This window comes from Furipterus horrens, unplaced genomic scaffold, assembly GCF_987537825.1.
Source record: "Furipterus horrens unplaced genomic scaffold, mFurHor1.1.pri manual_scaffold_4, whole genome shotgun sequence".
Classification (NCBI taxonomy): Eukaryota; Metazoa; Chordata; class Mammalia; order Chiroptera; family Furipteridae; genus Furipterus; species Furipterus horrens.
This window is the reverse complement of record NW_028327174.1, coordinates 168585974-168601793: the sequence shown is the minus strand read 5'-3', so window position 1 is coordinate 168601793 and position 15820 is coordinate 168585974. Positions and strand designations below refer to the sequence as shown.

The following is a 15820-nucleotide window of genomic DNA, read 5'->3' as shown; positions in this document are numbered from 1 at the left end:
CCAGCTAGCGAGTGCGCGAACGAAAGAGGAGGAGGAGGGCGCTTCAGGCGAAAGTGCTGCGGACGCCATTATCCTCTGTTTCTCGGCTGCACCAACCTCGACGTCTTGCTTACGTTCCACTTGTTTACGGCCTATAGGTAATTGGGGTTATTGGGACTTCGGTATTGTGGACGCAAGAAGGGGATTGGCCTTCCAAAGGCTGCGTAGACTTTTTCCAAGTCCGGTTTTTCTCTGGCCTTTAGCGGCCTCACAGCCTGAAGGGAGGCGCCGGTGGGAGGCGGGGTGTCGCCTTAGTCGGCGCCTTGATTGAAGCGGTCTTAGACCAATCGCTTCTCTCTGGTGCCACCGCTGAAGCCCAAGCAGCCAATCGGGCACGGCAGCGGGGTAGCATAGCGCGGGAGGCGGGGGAGAGCGGCGGGGCCCTGGGCTCGTTCTCTATCTGACCGGTTGAGGCGGCGCGGCGGAATAGGGACGGCGGCCTCGCGCGGTGAGGAGTGGGGCTAGGCAAATGGCGCGTGAGAGTGATAGTCGGAGACCAATTTTGTCACTTGAGGGAGGCGTTTGGGGGCTGCTTGGTGGTTGGCCGATTCTCAGAGAGGGAACGTTGCCCGGTTCCCCTCCCCCCCCACCTCCGCCATTTCCCTGAGCGTATATCCGCAACCCTCATATTGGCTAAAGGCTTTGAGGCATTGCGAGGCATGTGCCTGTGAGATGAGCTGTAGTTTTTAGTGTTAGATACTAGGTTTCTTTTTGGGAAATGAGAGGTGGCCTGTGAGCGGGACCCCAGGACGATAGAGAACGCCATCTTTTGTGTGGGTCGGGCTGCACTTCAGCTCCCCGGGCTGGGCTTGGAGCTGGAGCGGGAGAGGTCGAATGGTCCAGGCTGCCTCGGTTGCTTTGTCTCTCTAGGGGTGGGGGGGAGGGTGCAGGGGATGAGATCTCGGGACCTCGTGGTGGGTGGGGGAGGGAGTCGGCTCCCGGCTCCGCCTAGTAGCACGTAGGCGCCATTACAAGGGCCGCCATTTCCTGTCGGATCGAGGAGAGTAGCGGCGCTTCTGCTCTCTTCTCTGGCTTTTTCAACTCCTGTTGCTCGGCTCATGTCGATTCTGGTATCGCGCTCGGGAAGGGGAATGCGTGTTGCCTCGGCTGGTCGCGCGCATACTTAGCGATTTTTGCGATCCGAGGAATGGCGATTAAAGGACCGGGGCAACATTTTATACTTACAAATAGACTCCTGTTTGTCTTGAAACTCCTTTATCCAGATATTCTGCCACACCTCAGTATTTGAGTGATGGGCTCGAAGAAAAAGTGTTTCAGTTAGACGTTGAAGCAGTGGTTTATCGACAAACTTCATGGGAGGCATAAATGTCTTTTTAGGCGCTAGGCTACCTAGATACCCCCCCCGCCCTCTTTTTTTTTTTTTTTTTTTTAAAGCGGGGACCACATGTCGCTGCCTTCTGCCAGTCCTGAGAGGCTAGACACAGGCTGTTTGCAGTCCTATCACGAGTCTACTTGTAAAGGTGTAGTTGTTAGGCTGTACCCTTTTTAACCTAGTGTAAAACATCTTGCTAGTGTTCAAGGGCTCCATTAGCTGTTGAATAGTCGAGTAGTACTGGCAGTATGGGTTTGCTCTTAAATCAGGCTGAGATTTATTCCTTCAGTAGATTGACCTGATTATTGAACATGGCTTGAATTTGCGTTTATATTTGGAAACTTAAGTTTTAGAAGACAGCCTTTCCAGTCCCAATGGAAAGAAACCCAAAAACGATTTTAAAATTTAATATATAACTAGTTTAATATTTTGTATAAATTAAACTTTCGGGGAGAAGATTGAGGTTCATGGGCTGTTGTGCCTTTGGTCTTATCTGTATTATATAAAACAACTAGTTTTTGTGGTGGGACTAAATCCAATGGCTTTAGTGTTTTTCTTTGGGGGGGGGGTCTGATAGTTTTTTGTTTTAAGGCAATCATTTGAAGTTTTAAGACCCTAAAATAAAGAAGCAAGTTTTAGGACTAATTCTTTAGTTCATTGTGTTTAGATCAGTGTTTATTAGCATCCAGTAATCAGCAACCCAAAGGCAAAACTGATTTATGTTGGTTTTTTAGGCTACTGCAGCACTAGGGTGTCAGTTGGTCCCGCCCAGACACTTCAGTTCTTCTCTGCAAGGATATATAATAACTGGTACGTTCTAGAAGCAGAGCTGTTTCTTTGCTTTTTAAAACTATTTAGCCACATGCACAGCTTATTTTCCAATAAGCCAAATGTACTAGCCTCTATTTTTTTAAACAGATTGGTGTTCCATATAATTCAAGAAAATGGAAACTGAACAGCCAGAGGAAACCTTCCCCAACACCGAAACCAATGGTGAATTTGGTGAGAGGACATTTCTGTTAATTTTATTATTTATGATGTGTGTTTAGTCTGACATCCCTGTGAGTTAATTCTTGGCTTGTATTTATGAACTAAAAGCAACCCTTGCTTGCATGGGTAACTGTAAACTAACAAAATCAAAACAAAAAAATTTTTCTTAATTTCTGATCATTTGAAGTATTTTGTCAGAGTATCTGGTGTTCAGAAAATTACTGAAAGGGGGAGCATGCTTTGGTCCATATTTAAAAATCCAAGAATATCAATGTCTTCGGCCTTTTTAAAACAAACTTGGCAATTAGCAACAAATCTCTTCACACAGAACAGTAGTTTTCTCTAATTTAATCTGTTGATTATATTAAAAAACAAATATAACTGAAGGTGTCTTTTCTTGAAGATGTTGGTGCTTTCTTTGAAATTTGAACTGTTAATTTGTAGGTAAACGCCCTGCAGAAGACATGGAAGAGGAACAAGCTTTTAAAAGATCTAGAAACACGGATGAGATGGTTGAATTACGCATTCTGCTTCAGAGCAAGGTAATCATTTTATTCTTGAAATTTTGAAAATGGCTCTTACTCAAGTAGAAGTTAAGATATGTTTTGGTTTGGCCCCCTGGGAGCCTTGAAGGTTGAAGAATATAAAATATTTTGTGTGCCTATAAACTGACTTGGAGGTTATGTGGTGGCTTTGTGGATTTGGTTTGGTTTGGTTTGGTTTTGGCTAAGAATTAAAATGAAATCCCTTAATACACTGAGCCGCTTAACAGGTCAAACCAGGAGTAGGGTATGGGGCGATTCTTAAAGCATAAATAGATCTTGGTTATAATGTAAATTTATTAGAAAGCAAATTGGCAGTTTACTTGGTAATACTGGGTCACGGTATGAAAGTACCTCTAACACTTAAAGTTTTATTTGTATTACGGATGGTTACTATAAAACTTTCAACAAGTGCTTATGTTTTATTTTATGTTCAGTGTATTCTTATCTTCTGAATATTCCAAAGCTCTGTCTTGGTGTTTAGAACCCAAAAAGCACATAGTTACTTAGTGGTTTTTTGACTTGGTTTTGATAACTCCAAATATATTTTCTAGCTCTGTAGCCAAAAAAGAGGTTTTTGTTTGTTTTTGGTTTCTGATTAAAACTTAAGAGCACAAGAAGCAAAGGGCAAAATTAATTTCTTTTTGCCTTCTCCAGAATGCTGGGGCAGTGATTGGAAAAGGAGGCAAGAATATTAAGGCTCTGCGTACAGACGTAAGTATTAAAGAGTTTAAACTACACAAGCAGCTTCAGTTTGTAGAAATGTAAAGAAATGCATCATAGAAATCATTTAATAGTTTAGATACAAGCCATTTGTAATAATTGATTGCATAGATAATTTTAAGGTTTGCCGTTCCTGATTTAACAAAGTTTGGGTTGGGGTTGGTCTGTATTAAATCTCTTCACTTCTGATAACTTTACACCAAATTATTCACTTCGAGCAAGATAACTTCTTAATTAGAAATAACAATGACAGTGTAAAAATCTTTAATTGCACCATTTCCCATGTGTGACTCAATTACAGTGTTACTGAATACCATTGCAGGTGGCTGATTAAACTCAATTTTTTGTTTCCTTTTTTTAATCGTCCATCTGTTCTTTAACAGCTTGCACATGGAACACAAATCAATTAATGTTGAACTTGCATGATTTAAATATGGGTAAAGAAGAGAATAGGCACTTAACCCTTTAAGATTGGGAAACCTTTTGTCAATGCTGATGATTTGTTTGAGTCTTCATATTTTATAGTGGGTTGACTCTTGTGATTAGACACATTAAATGGTATCACCAGATGTACACATATTTATAGGACTTGGCTACACCTAAATTCCATTTAAATTTTTTCTCACAGTGAACACGCTCTTAATGTTTTCTTGCTAAAATTGAGGCAAATAATAACTTTGTGTTAAATACTTATTTGGTAGTATTTCATTTCTCTCTTGGTCGCAGATCTTTGTGTGTTCCTCTTGATTACTGTAAACTGAACTTGAAAATTTGTTTAAAATTTTACAAACTTGCCTATTAGGATCTAGGGATGTGTTTTAAACCTCCAGGAAACCAACTAGTCTTTCAGGGTTTTTGGTGATGTGGGAATTTTTGTTTTGTCTTTTATAAACCTCTCTCCTCTTAATCCAGATGTTCTGTATAATTATCTGGGTTATTAATTTCCCCATTTCCTCAAGAAGTTCAGTACACTGAGTCATGACAGGTTTTGTGTCTACCCTCATGAGCCAGCCTGCTACTGAAACATCGTTTGTTTCTTTTTTCTTTTTTTTTTTTTTTAATAGCTAGTACCATCATTTAAGGTCCTTAAGTGTTAAGCCACAGTCAGATATAGAGAAGTCCATTATTGTGTTAGTCTTCAGAACAACTTAAACTTGTTTTCATTAATTGAGAGTATGAGTATAGTTTGTATTAAATTAAAATTTATTGCTTTTCCCCCTTTTCCCTCTCCTTGTTTTTTTGGCCATATATCTCCGTTGCCCATGTACTGGATCGACTTACCCCTGCGTTGCCCACCATGACGTTGGCCCATCCGCCCCTGAACGCCCATGTGAAAACCCTGGTTGGCTATGCCCAAAAATGTGCTCGTTGCCAAACGGGTACCATACTTGACAACTTCTGATTGAATGCCCATGCCCAATGCCAACATCCACGAACGCCAATGACCAATGCAGTACAATGCCAGTGTTTCAGTCCCAGACAGCAGTGGCCCCGAGCGGTATGTCCCAACAGTTTATGCCTCACTGCCTGATTAGAAAGAGAGAAATGTATTTTATTACCTGCCTTTTATATAATTAAATAGTATCCCCTTTAGACGGTGTATTGTTTTTCAAGTTTCTGTCTTATTTTCCCCATTAAGTCTTTTTGTCACTGAACTTTTACCGTGAGTTGCCCACCCAAACGATCCACTAATTTTATTTCGATGGAAGGAGCACAGCTTCAAGTGTTGCATATTTGCTGCATTGTAAATCAAATTGTTACCAAAATAGTCTCTCGCTCTGTCTTTGTGGCCCACCTTGCTTCCCAACATTGCCTGTTCATAATTTTTTCTGATGAAATGCTAACTCTGGTTCACTTTCCTTCACTTCTCATTTGTATTGTCTTTGTTTTGTCTTGCATTTGTATTTGTTTTCTTGCAGAGCCCATTAGTGATCTAATTTCTAACTGGTATCCATAACCTTACTCCAAATATAATGTTCACCACTTGCATATTCCCCCACTTTGCCTAAAAGAAGGTGTGCCAGTTTTACCAATGTAAGGGCAAGGGTATTCTTAATTAACTTAGTGGTGGCGGGGAGCATAAATATTCAACTCTGCTTCAGTTCTGGTCAATTTATTGCCCACTTAATCTGAGCCCTTCCAAGAGCCCATTCTCTCTGTCTCTCTGCAAGTCTCCTAATACTGTTACCATGTCTGTATTGGGCATAAAACAAAAATGCATGTGTTAAATCTATACATAGGCTACTTAAAATGGGGAGTATTGAATAATTGTATGTTACTTCTCTGTAAAAGTTTGTATGAATGCTGGTGATAAACACAAAACTCATTTTTCTTTTCCATTTTTTTTGTACTATCTGGTATTTGTGATGTTTGACAGCATATTGAGTATCAGTGCTGATATTGAAACAATTGGAGAAATTCTGAAGAAAATCATCCCTACCTTGGAAGAGGTAGGCTCATTTTTTTATGTATTTGCCAATTGAGGGGGGGTTTTAAAGTTGTTTTATTGGGGCATAATGGGGGAGGTGGAGAGACAGTGGGTAGAATAGTTTGTAGCAGCAGCATTATACAATCTGCTACATAGTATACAGGGTTACTGTAATCACAGTAATTTTTTTTTAATGTAGTCTGACCACTAGCATAAATATGAACTATTTGTGGTCATGTATGTTTAGCATATATTTTACGGGCTTTATAGTTTCAGAGAGGTTTGGTGGGGGGGGTGTTTTTGTTTTTGTTTTGTTTTTAAGCTAAAATATTATAGGACTATGTGGGGAAAGGACTATTTGAAAAGTATGGGGATATTTTGATTCTGTAATTATTTAGTGGATAGAGAAATGCATTGTATGTTAGTGTAGATTAGCAGTTTCTTGTTATTTAATGATGTAGATGTGAAATATGTTGTAGTAGCTTTACCAATATATGCGACAATAGCCTGATCACACTAGACACTTAACCTATTACTCTTATTTTTCTACTTTCAGGGCCTGCAGTTGCCATCACCCACTGCAACCAGCCAGCTCCCGCTCGAATCTGATGCTGTGGAATGCTTAAATGTATGTCATAGTGCCGTTGAACCCCACTGAAGTATGGAGCCTGGCCCATGGGATCGATTTTATTTTTAACATAGTGTGCTTTTCCCGTCTCTATAGAAAAAGGCTTAAAAACATGATAAATGAATGGTCTTACAACTCACTGTTGACCCTGCTCCATGCTGCAGTGGGAATTAACTACATTTGCAAAGTGCTTTGCAGTCATTTATATTATGGTGTTATTTGAATGTTAATAATAATACTGTGGTAACAGCGACATGCTAAATGGCTGCAGTGTGGGTATGGTGTTGCAGGACCTGAAAATAAAATAGTTTTTTAAGGTGGTGCAGAATGTCCTTTTTGGGCCTGGCTATTGAGGATAATAAGCACATAACTGGTAAAGTTATTGAAATGAAAATTCAGGTTGCTCACTGCAACAGTATGTTATGCTTATAGCAGATAAGTGTATTTATTAGGGGGATCTTTAATTTGGAACTAAAATTTTCTAACTCCTTCTGCAGTACCAACACTATAAAGGAAGCGACTTTGACTGCGAATTGAGGCTGTTGATTCATCAGAGTCTGGCAGGAGGAATTATTGGGGTCAAAGGTGCTAAAATCAAAGAACTTCGAGAGGTAAAGGCACCTTTTCTCCTGTTATATTGCTGGAAGTTTTTTATATAGACTTGGTTCAGTGGGCTTCTCTCACCCTTCTGAGTTTCTTCCCTGAGATTCCTCATCACTTCTATATTTAGTTATCATACCACAGTAAGGCCTGACCATGTTATTTTGCCAAAATTTTTTAAGCCATTGAAAGGTCCTGTAGTTACTTAAAAGTTTGGACAGGGGAGGTGGGGGGCAGATTTACTTAAGGTAAATATAAGTTTATTCGAACCTTCCCAGGTTTCCTAGCCTCGTTAGTGCACCTTTTTATTTTTGTTTGATTAATTGATGTCTTTTTTTCAACTTAATACAGAACACTCAGACAACAATCAAGCTTTTCCAGGAATGCTGTCCTCATTCCACTGACAGAGTCGTTCTAATTGGAGGAAAACCTGATAGAGTTGTAGAGTGCATAAAGATCATTCTTGATCTCATATCAGAGGTACCTTCAGAATACTTTTCTTTATATTTAACTTCATGAAACACACGTCAAAAGTAGTTTCAGAATGTTTAGACATATGTCTTTTACTTGTCTTTTTCCCAGCAATTTTCTATCACCCGTCTTTATCACATTAACATAAAGATAATTTGGGAGCGTGTAGAGAATGATTGTTTTGATGGCTGGTGAGATTTTTATAGTCTTTAGTCCTTGAAAGGAAGTTTCTACAGTACTACGTTGGACCGGTTCCCAACTGAGAAAGCCAGTATGGATTATAGGTTCACCCAAGAATAGTGATCCCTTAATCCCTCAGAATGGTCACTTCTTCATGGATTCCACTGTGAAAGGTGTTTATAGTCTCTTAACATCTTAGGATAAAAATTGTAAGATGCTAATTTTTCTCCCAAAGCAGTGGAGTTTATTTTTTGTTTAGACCCACATACTAAATTCTTTTCCCCCCAATTCTTTCCTTCGTACTATATCCTCACCTATTTTCTCATTCTTTCTGAAGTATCTGCCAGGAGAAATAAAGGACTAAGTATTTTGTCTGTAAAAAGAATGGTTTTCTTTGGTTTGTAATACTGCTATGTTTTTGTTTTAGTCTCCCATCAAAGGACGTGCACAGCCTTATGATCCCAATTTTTACGATGAAACCTATGATTATGGTGGCTTTACAATGATGTTTGATGACCGCCGTGGACGTCCCGTGGGATTTCCCATGAGGGGAAGAGGTGGCTTTGACAGAATGCCTCCTGGTCGGGGTGGGCGTCCAATGCCTCCATCCAGAAGAGATTATGATGACATGAGCCCTCGGCGAGGACCTCCTCCACCACCTCCTGGACGAGGTGGCCGGGGTGGTAGCAGAGCACGGAATCTTCCTCTTCCTCCACCACCACCACCTAGAGGAGGGTAAGTTTTTTTTTCATCTACATATTAACATACAGGAGGCTGCACTTAATGGGGTTGGTAAAGTAGGTTTTATTTGATGTGTGTGACATTACAACCTGTACTATTGCAGAGATCTAATGGCCTATGACAGAAGAGGAAGACCTGGAGATCGTTACGATGGCATGGTAAGAACTTTTATTTATCATCTGTACAGTTGAGGGCATAAGGGATCTTAAAGTCAGGTGTAGATAACATTTTGTTCCCAAATATTGTTAATTGAAAAGCTTATCTTAAAAATGGTTTTTTTAGGTAGCTTATGTCAATTTGGTTGTTTGCTAGACTATTGGGAATTTATTAAGCCATCATTTCCTGAAATACGTGATCGTTGCTGATTTATATATTTCAGTAACAATACTAATCAGGCATATAAAAACAGCTCTGTGACAAAAATATAGTGCCATGTTTGTGTTAATTATTCTGTTTCTTTACACAGGTTGGTTTCAGTGCTGATGAAACTTGGGACTCTGCTATAGATACGTGGAGCCCTTCAGAATGGCAGATGGCTTATGAGCCACAGGTTGAGTATCATGTGTGTTTGCATTCATATCAATAATTATTAAGATGTTTGTGAACTCGCCGATCAGTGTCTTCTTTTCCCCCTTTTGTTTCTTTAAATGCTATGTACCTGAGTGGTTTCTTTTCCTAAGGGGTTATCTTTGAATATATACTTACTAAGGAAGATATGGGAGGACTTTGGTTACCTAAACTGAGAGGTTTTAGGAATAATAAAATATCTGAAGAGTAGTTTTGAAGTCAAAGTAATTTTCTGTTTTTCTTTTCATTTTTAGGGTGGTTCTGGATATGGTAAGTTTTCTCCTTTGTGATATCAAACATTATTTCATGCTTTCTAAAGGAACTTAATACTCATTATTTAAATCAGATTATTCCTATGCAGGGGGTCGTGGCTCATATGGTGATCTTGGTGGACCTATTATTACTACACAAGTAACTATTCCCAAAGATGTAAGTATCTTTACTGTATTACAAAGAACGTTTGAATCATTTTAAGTTCCCTAACTTAGAATAAAAGGTTTAACAAAAATACTCCATTTTAGGATTAGAATTGTCTTTTTAAGGGCTTAGTGAAGTGTCATTCTCTAGTTTGAGATTTGTCAAGTGATGTCCAGTACTATCAAAAGCAGTAAGAGGGCTTGGAGCCCTTGATTCATTTATTACAGAAATGCTGACATGTAAATGTTAATGCTCCAAATCTTGACTGTTTAAAGGGCATTAAAAATAAAAATAAATTTAAAAATTAACTCCTAAAGGTCATTAAAAATACAGGTAGTGAGGTTTCTTTTAAAGTATATCATAAACTTGTTTTTTAAAATTTTTTTCAGTTGGCTGGATCTATTATTGGCAAAGGTGGTCAGAGGATTAAACAAATTCGTCATGAATCAGGAGCTTCGATCAAAATTGATGAGCCTTTAGAAGGGTCTGAAGATCGGATCATTACCATTACAGGAACACAGGACCAGATACAGAATGCACAGTATTTGCTGCAGAACAGGTCAGTTTAAGTTTACCTTTATGTTAGCTTACGTATACTAAAACTTTAAAAAGCCTTTCCTCAATTGATTTTTCTTTTTAGAAGCCATGGTGTCTCAACCTTTTGGGGACCTAACTTCTAAACATTCTAATAGCTTTGCTTTAATTTTTCTTCTGCTTACTAAAAATGGAGACATTCAATACTAATCTTGCTGGAAGAAGCCTTAACCAAGCAAACTTCTCATTTCTCTGGTGAAAACTGCTGCCAAAACCACTTCTTATAAATTATACAGAGCCTGTAGAAAATATAGAAGATTCAGTGGATGTTGGTCTAGTTCTGTGTGGAAGACTAGTGATTTTGTTGTTTTTAGATAACTAAATCGACAACAAATCACAGTCTGCCATATGGCACAGGCCATGCCTCTACAGGACAAATGATTGGTGCTGTAAAATGCAGCATTTCACACCTTACTGGCATTTCCTGTCTTTTCTACCAACTATTAACTACTTTTGATTTCGTTTTCTTAATTCTGCTCTACTAATGTCTGGTTCACTATTAATTTTTTTTTTTAATTTTACATTGCTCTAATTTGTAATTGCTAATGTTTTAATTCTTATTTCTAATTATACTGGACATGCTTATCGTTTTAATTTAGCATTGAAAATTGTCTTAATGTTGATTAAGATGTTACGAACAAAAATTCTAATTCGTACTTTTTTTTTCTTTTCTTTTATAGTGTGAAGCAGTATGCAGATGTTGAAGGATTCTAATGCAAGATATTTTTTCTTTTTTATAGTGTGAAGCAGTATTCTGGAAAGTTTTTCTAAGACTAGTGAAGAACTGAAGGAGTCCTGCATCTTTTTTTTTTAATCTGCTTCTGTTTAAAAAGCCAACATTCCTCTGCTTCATAGGTGTTCTGCATTTGAGGTGTAGTGAAATCTTTGCTGTTCACCAGATGTAATGTTTTAGTTCCTTACAAACAGGGTGGGGGGGAGGGTGTGCAAAAACTAACATTGAAATTTTGAAACAGCAGCAGAGTGAGTGAATTTTAATTTTTGTTCATTGTTGGTGGTTAAAAAGGAAAATTCCCCCTATGTAATTAATGTGAACACTTTGCTTTGTGGTCACTGTAACATTTGAGGGGGGTGGGACAGGGAAGAAAAGTAACAATAGTCCATATGTCCCTGGCATCTATTCAGAGCAGTGTGCAGAATGTAATGCTCTTTTGTAAGAAACGTTTTATGATTTTTAAAATAAATTTAGTGAACCTATTTTTGGTCGTCATTTTTTTTTTTTTTTTTTTTTTAAGATGGTCATTTTTCAAATGGCTGAATTCCCCAACCTACTCTCAACTTGAACACTAAGTTTGATTTTCAGCTCCTCTGTTGGGCTTGAATTTAGGCAAAAATACCTTGGCAAATTCAGTTCTGGTGATCTCTGGATGGTTTGAAAGTTCATATGTTGCTTGGGAAGAAACTCCATCATACACATTCATGCTTATAATAGCAGGGGATTTTGTTTATTTGTTTTTTTGCAAATGCTTGCCCCTACTTTGCAACAGTTTTCTATGTTAGTAATTGTGAAGAACCAAGATGGAGCAGTACTAAAAAGTAATGGTATATATACCAGAAGCCTGATGACAGCAAGTTTTATTAATTGGAGTGAGATTTGGTCATGGAAGTAACTGATGCTAAATAAACTGATTATTTTTTATTAGGTACTGTCTCACCTATAGACTTAAACTGTCGGCCTGCCTAGTGTCTTAGTTAAACTTTGTAAAATATATTGTTTTTCCATTGTATGCAAATTGAAAGAAAAGGATGTACCATTTCTTTGTTGTATGTTGGGTTATGTAGGAAATGTTTGTGAACAATTCAAAAAAAAAAAAAAAATGAAAAAAGTTCCTGTGGATGTTTTGTGTAGTATCTTGACATTTGTAACAATAGTTAAGTTCACTTCCAAATAAAACTCCCATAATGCTAGGTTTGATGTGTGCCCAATTTGAACAAGGGTTGATTGACACCTGTAAAATTTGTTAAAACGTTCCTCTTGTAAGGAAATACAGTAATCTTAAATTATGTACCTTTTGTGTGAAGTGTTTTTATAGCATCTCTAAATGAAATCTGGTAGGGATGATAAATACAGAATTTCAGTAAGGGGGAGTTTAGCATAAGAGCTAAGTCATGCAGTTTTACAAGTTAGGTTCTCATGTTACTGCGAAAAACCTTTGGTTTCTTAGTTTTCTATCTGTAGAATAGTTCTAGTTTGATGTTTGAGAATATTAAAGTAAAATAACTGTAGAGTGTGGTTCCTGACTCATAAAATTCCTAAAATACTACTTGTTGGCCTCCTAATTGTCCAGAAGGCATGAGACCTCAATGACATGGAAAAGGATTCATGGGTGTAGTTCTGTTTTCTTAAGTTTAGGAAAGAAACATGTATAATAGAAGAATGTGAAGTGGGCAGTTTTTCTCGAGTACACAAATATGTGCAAATGTGCATTTTAAGGCAATCAGAACTTCAGTTAACCCATGTCACGTCACTTAAAACTAGTGAAAACTGCTAGCAGTGATAAGGTTTCCCCAAAAGTGAAGTTAGATGGAATTGCCACATCATTGTTACTTAGCTTCTCCCTTGAGGGTAAGATATAGGAAAATTGGGATTAGGGTAATACAGCTTGCTAGTGTTGAATTGAGCTCTCCCCAGAGAAAAATAAGCAATGATGACATTTAGTCAAGTTGTTATTCCTACTACTGTATAGGAACGCATTCCTGGAGAGCACGGGTTTTCAAAGTTTTAAGCTTTGCCTTTTACAAATCAGACTTACTAAATGAATACATGAATTGGAGAATGTCTGCCATTGGTAGGTTGGGTGTACAACTGAGGGGAGAGGCCTTTTGCATTGCCACTAACGGTAAATGGTGTTTGAACATGAACTGGAAATGAAGTTGAGAAAGTTAGGGCATCAAGTTTAGAATTCACTTTTAGTGCAACATCGAACTAATTTTATAATGAATATGCACACTGGTTTATTGAGGCTTTAAATTTTTAAGATTTTATATTTAGGGGAAGGGAAAAAGATGCAAGTTGCCTCAGTGCCCCCACCTGGGATGGAACCCACAACTGGGGCATGTTTCCTGACCAAGTTCAGTTCCCTTTTGCTGGTGGAATAACACCCAACCGAGTGAGCGAGCTACATACTGGTCAGGGCAGAGGCTTTAAAAATTTAAACAAGTTTTCAAGAATGTTTTTAGCTTTTTGACAAGTTATTACCAAAGTGTCAACAGCCATGTGGGAAACCAGGTTGCACAAAGGTTTTACAAGAAGGAAGAATTTTAACTGCCTTTATAAAAGTGAGACTGGAATGCTGAAGACTTGTATTTAATGATCCAGTAGTTAGGCCTAAATCTTTGATCACTCGTAGACACAGGCTGAATCTTATGAAGGGGAGCTATTGTCAAATAAGCAATTTTACTCAAAATGGAATTACTGTTCCACCAGCATGACAGGCTGTGTTTTGCTTAAGGTTGCTGCTGAAAAGGCCTGTGGGGTTTTGTTTTTTTTTTTTTTTTTTGAGATTCTATTTTTAGAGGGGAAGGGAGGGAGAAAGGGAAAAGAAACATCAATATGTGGTTTCCTCTCATGCGCCTCCAAGCAGGGACCTGGTCTGCAACCCAGGCACGTGCCCTGACTGAGAATGGAACCTGCAACCTTTCGGTTCACAGGTCAGCACTCAGTCCACTGAGCCACACCAGCCAGAGCGAGGCCTGTATTTTAAAATTTATTTTTAGATTAATGGAAACATCTCCATAAAGCTAATTTACATTTTTAAATGTTCTGATTTACAGGGTAACACTCCAACTGAAACATACCAGCCAGGGCAGGAGATTCAGTCTTAATGGCTAAATTATTGTTTTGTTGTTAAATTTTTTTATTTTTTTGTAGATTTTATTTCCTTATAAATGAGGAGGGAGGAAAAACTGATTTGTAAAAGTGATTGGTTGCCTCTCGTGCCCCCAACCAGGGCCCTGACTGGGAATCAAACTGGTGACCTTTCAGTGCATAGGCCAGTGCTCAATTCACTGAGCCACACCAACCAGGGCTTGATGGCTAAATTCAGTACTATGTTTACATCTGTTTGTAATCAAGGTTTGCCTCTTGCTGGCAACTTAGAAGTGTAACTGTCCCAATTTTTTGATGGTGACAGTGTTTACTTAAACTGTTCCTAGGACCAAATTAAAAATCAACAATAGTGCTGGTTAAATAGGAAAGTTTCCGGCCACACCTCAGTTCCAGTGAATCAAATCAATCTCTAGAGAGACATACAGAATGCACATATAACAAATTTCTGGAATTAATAGTTTATAAATTGTGGAAAGGTCTATCATCTCTACATTTCTAAGATCTTCAAGGCCTGTGTGCAAAAGGTTTGTTTAGATTTTCTGATAATGGGAGGAAAGATCCTTTGTCAGCAATTATGTAATATGTAGTAAGAGTCACAACCCTGGCTGGTTTGGCTCAGTGGATTTAGCGTCGGCCTGCGAGCTAAGTGTCGCTGGTTCGATCTTCCAGTCAGGGCACATCAGAGAAGGAAAACTCTGATTCCAAAAAACCTCCGCTGCCTTGCGGCATACCTCTTCAGGGGAAAGGCTAAGGGAGTAAACCCCGACAGAAAATCCGGAGCCGGAGTCCCTAAGGCGGTTTGACGTTGTAGTCAACACCGGCAACTCCTGCGGCGCACCTGAAGCCAAGCTGTATTGACTCCGTCTTTCCCTTGGATCCTTCAGCTGCGAAGAGAGGGGGGGTCTGCTGCATGGGCAACAGCAGACCCTCCATATCACCCTGCCCAGGCTCTGTAGCTTCAGCTCCACTGGAGAGGACACTCCAGCGTCATCGCAAGATGTCAATTCAACACGGGAGGAGATACCGTGTCACTCCCGAGTCGGACTGCACAACCATTCTCGGCGGTGCAGATAGATTCTTAAGAAGCTACACCATCGTCTCTCGAGACGGACGGCTGCCAACGAGTAAGAGTCACAAGTATTTCCAGACCCCACATTTGTAGGCCCTAAGGGCGCAGCGGTAGCAAAAATAGTCTATTTGAAGAGATAATCCAATAATTGTAACATTGATAATAAGGAAAAAAAAACTTGGTAGTATTGTGAGATGTGTATATACATTCACAATAATGTTAATGTCTGAAACAACGTTGTGAAGAGTTAAAACCTAGGAAAATCAGTGTGTTGATCCAAACCTCTGCCCAAAACTCCTAGCAGATGAAAAAGACGTCAGAGCCTGTGTACACAGATGGGCCATTTGCCGAAGGCGCAGGCCTCAGCACTTCCAATCCGGGAAGAAATCTGACCTGAGGAAAAGGAGAGGAAGAGAATACCTGGAAAATTAAAGTTGAGGCAGTTATAATACATTTGTCTATATTTAAAATGGGGAGCTAATTTGCTGAGCTGAGTGGTTAAATGTACAAAAATGCAAATGTTTTGTGGGTTTGGGTTCCCCGGTTTGCCCACTGAGCAACAGGCATTAGCAGTTGAGCGGGGGTAAACTGAAATACCAGATATCCTATGACCTGAAACCGTTTTAGCCTCCACCTCATTTTTTTGTCCAG

The 15820-nt window shown here is 39.0% G+C and overlaps 1 protein-coding gene across 12 annotated transcripts; it reads left to right on the top strand.

The window, feature by feature from the left end:
- The first annotated feature begins 1 nt into the window (after position 1).
- On the top strand, positions 2–12275 carry HNRNPK (heterogeneous nuclear ribonucleoprotein K). Of its 12 annotated transcripts, none has more exons than XM_090274220.1 (17): positions 2–137; positions 2107–2182; positions 2291–2374; positions 2807–2904; positions 3562–3618; positions 5082–5125; positions 6005–6077; positions 6612–6683; positions 7181–7294; positions 7635–7763; positions 8362–8669; positions 8779–8833; positions 9142–9237; positions 9497–9512; positions 9589–9671; positions 10049–10218; positions 10994–12275. In XM_090274220.1, exons 3-17 carry the CDS (start codon positions 2317–2319, stop codon positions 11022–11024), a joined length of 1404 nt encoding a protein of 467 aa, XP_090130346.1. In that variant the 5' UTR covers positions 2–137; positions 2107–2182; positions 2291–2316; the 3' UTR covers positions 11025–12275. The 12 variants fall into 12 exon arrangements, with proteins under 12 accessions (XP_090130346.1, XP_090130353.1, XP_090130352.1 ...); XM_090274224.1 differs by having other exon boundaries at positions 3–137; positions 9142–9225; positions 9604–9671; positions 10934–12275; XM_090274223.1 differs by having other exon boundaries at positions 3–137; positions 9142–9225.
- Positions 12276–15820: the final 3545 nt, after the last annotated feature.

Bases quoted from the DNA above. Each gene is read 5' to 3' on its own strand.
- HNRNPK (XM_090274219.1), top strand. From the start codon at position 2,317: ATGGAAACTGAACAGCCAGAGGAAACCTTCCCCAACACCGAAACCAAT. The intron at 2,905-3,561 runs GTAATCATTTTA...TGCCTTCTCCAG, and splicing joins GCATTCTGCTTCAGAGCAAG to AATGCTGGGGCAGTGATTGG. The intron at 7,764-8,361 runs GTACCTTCAGAA...TTTTTGTTTTAG, and splicing joins TTCTTGATCTCATATCAGAG to TCTCCCATCAAAGGACGTGC.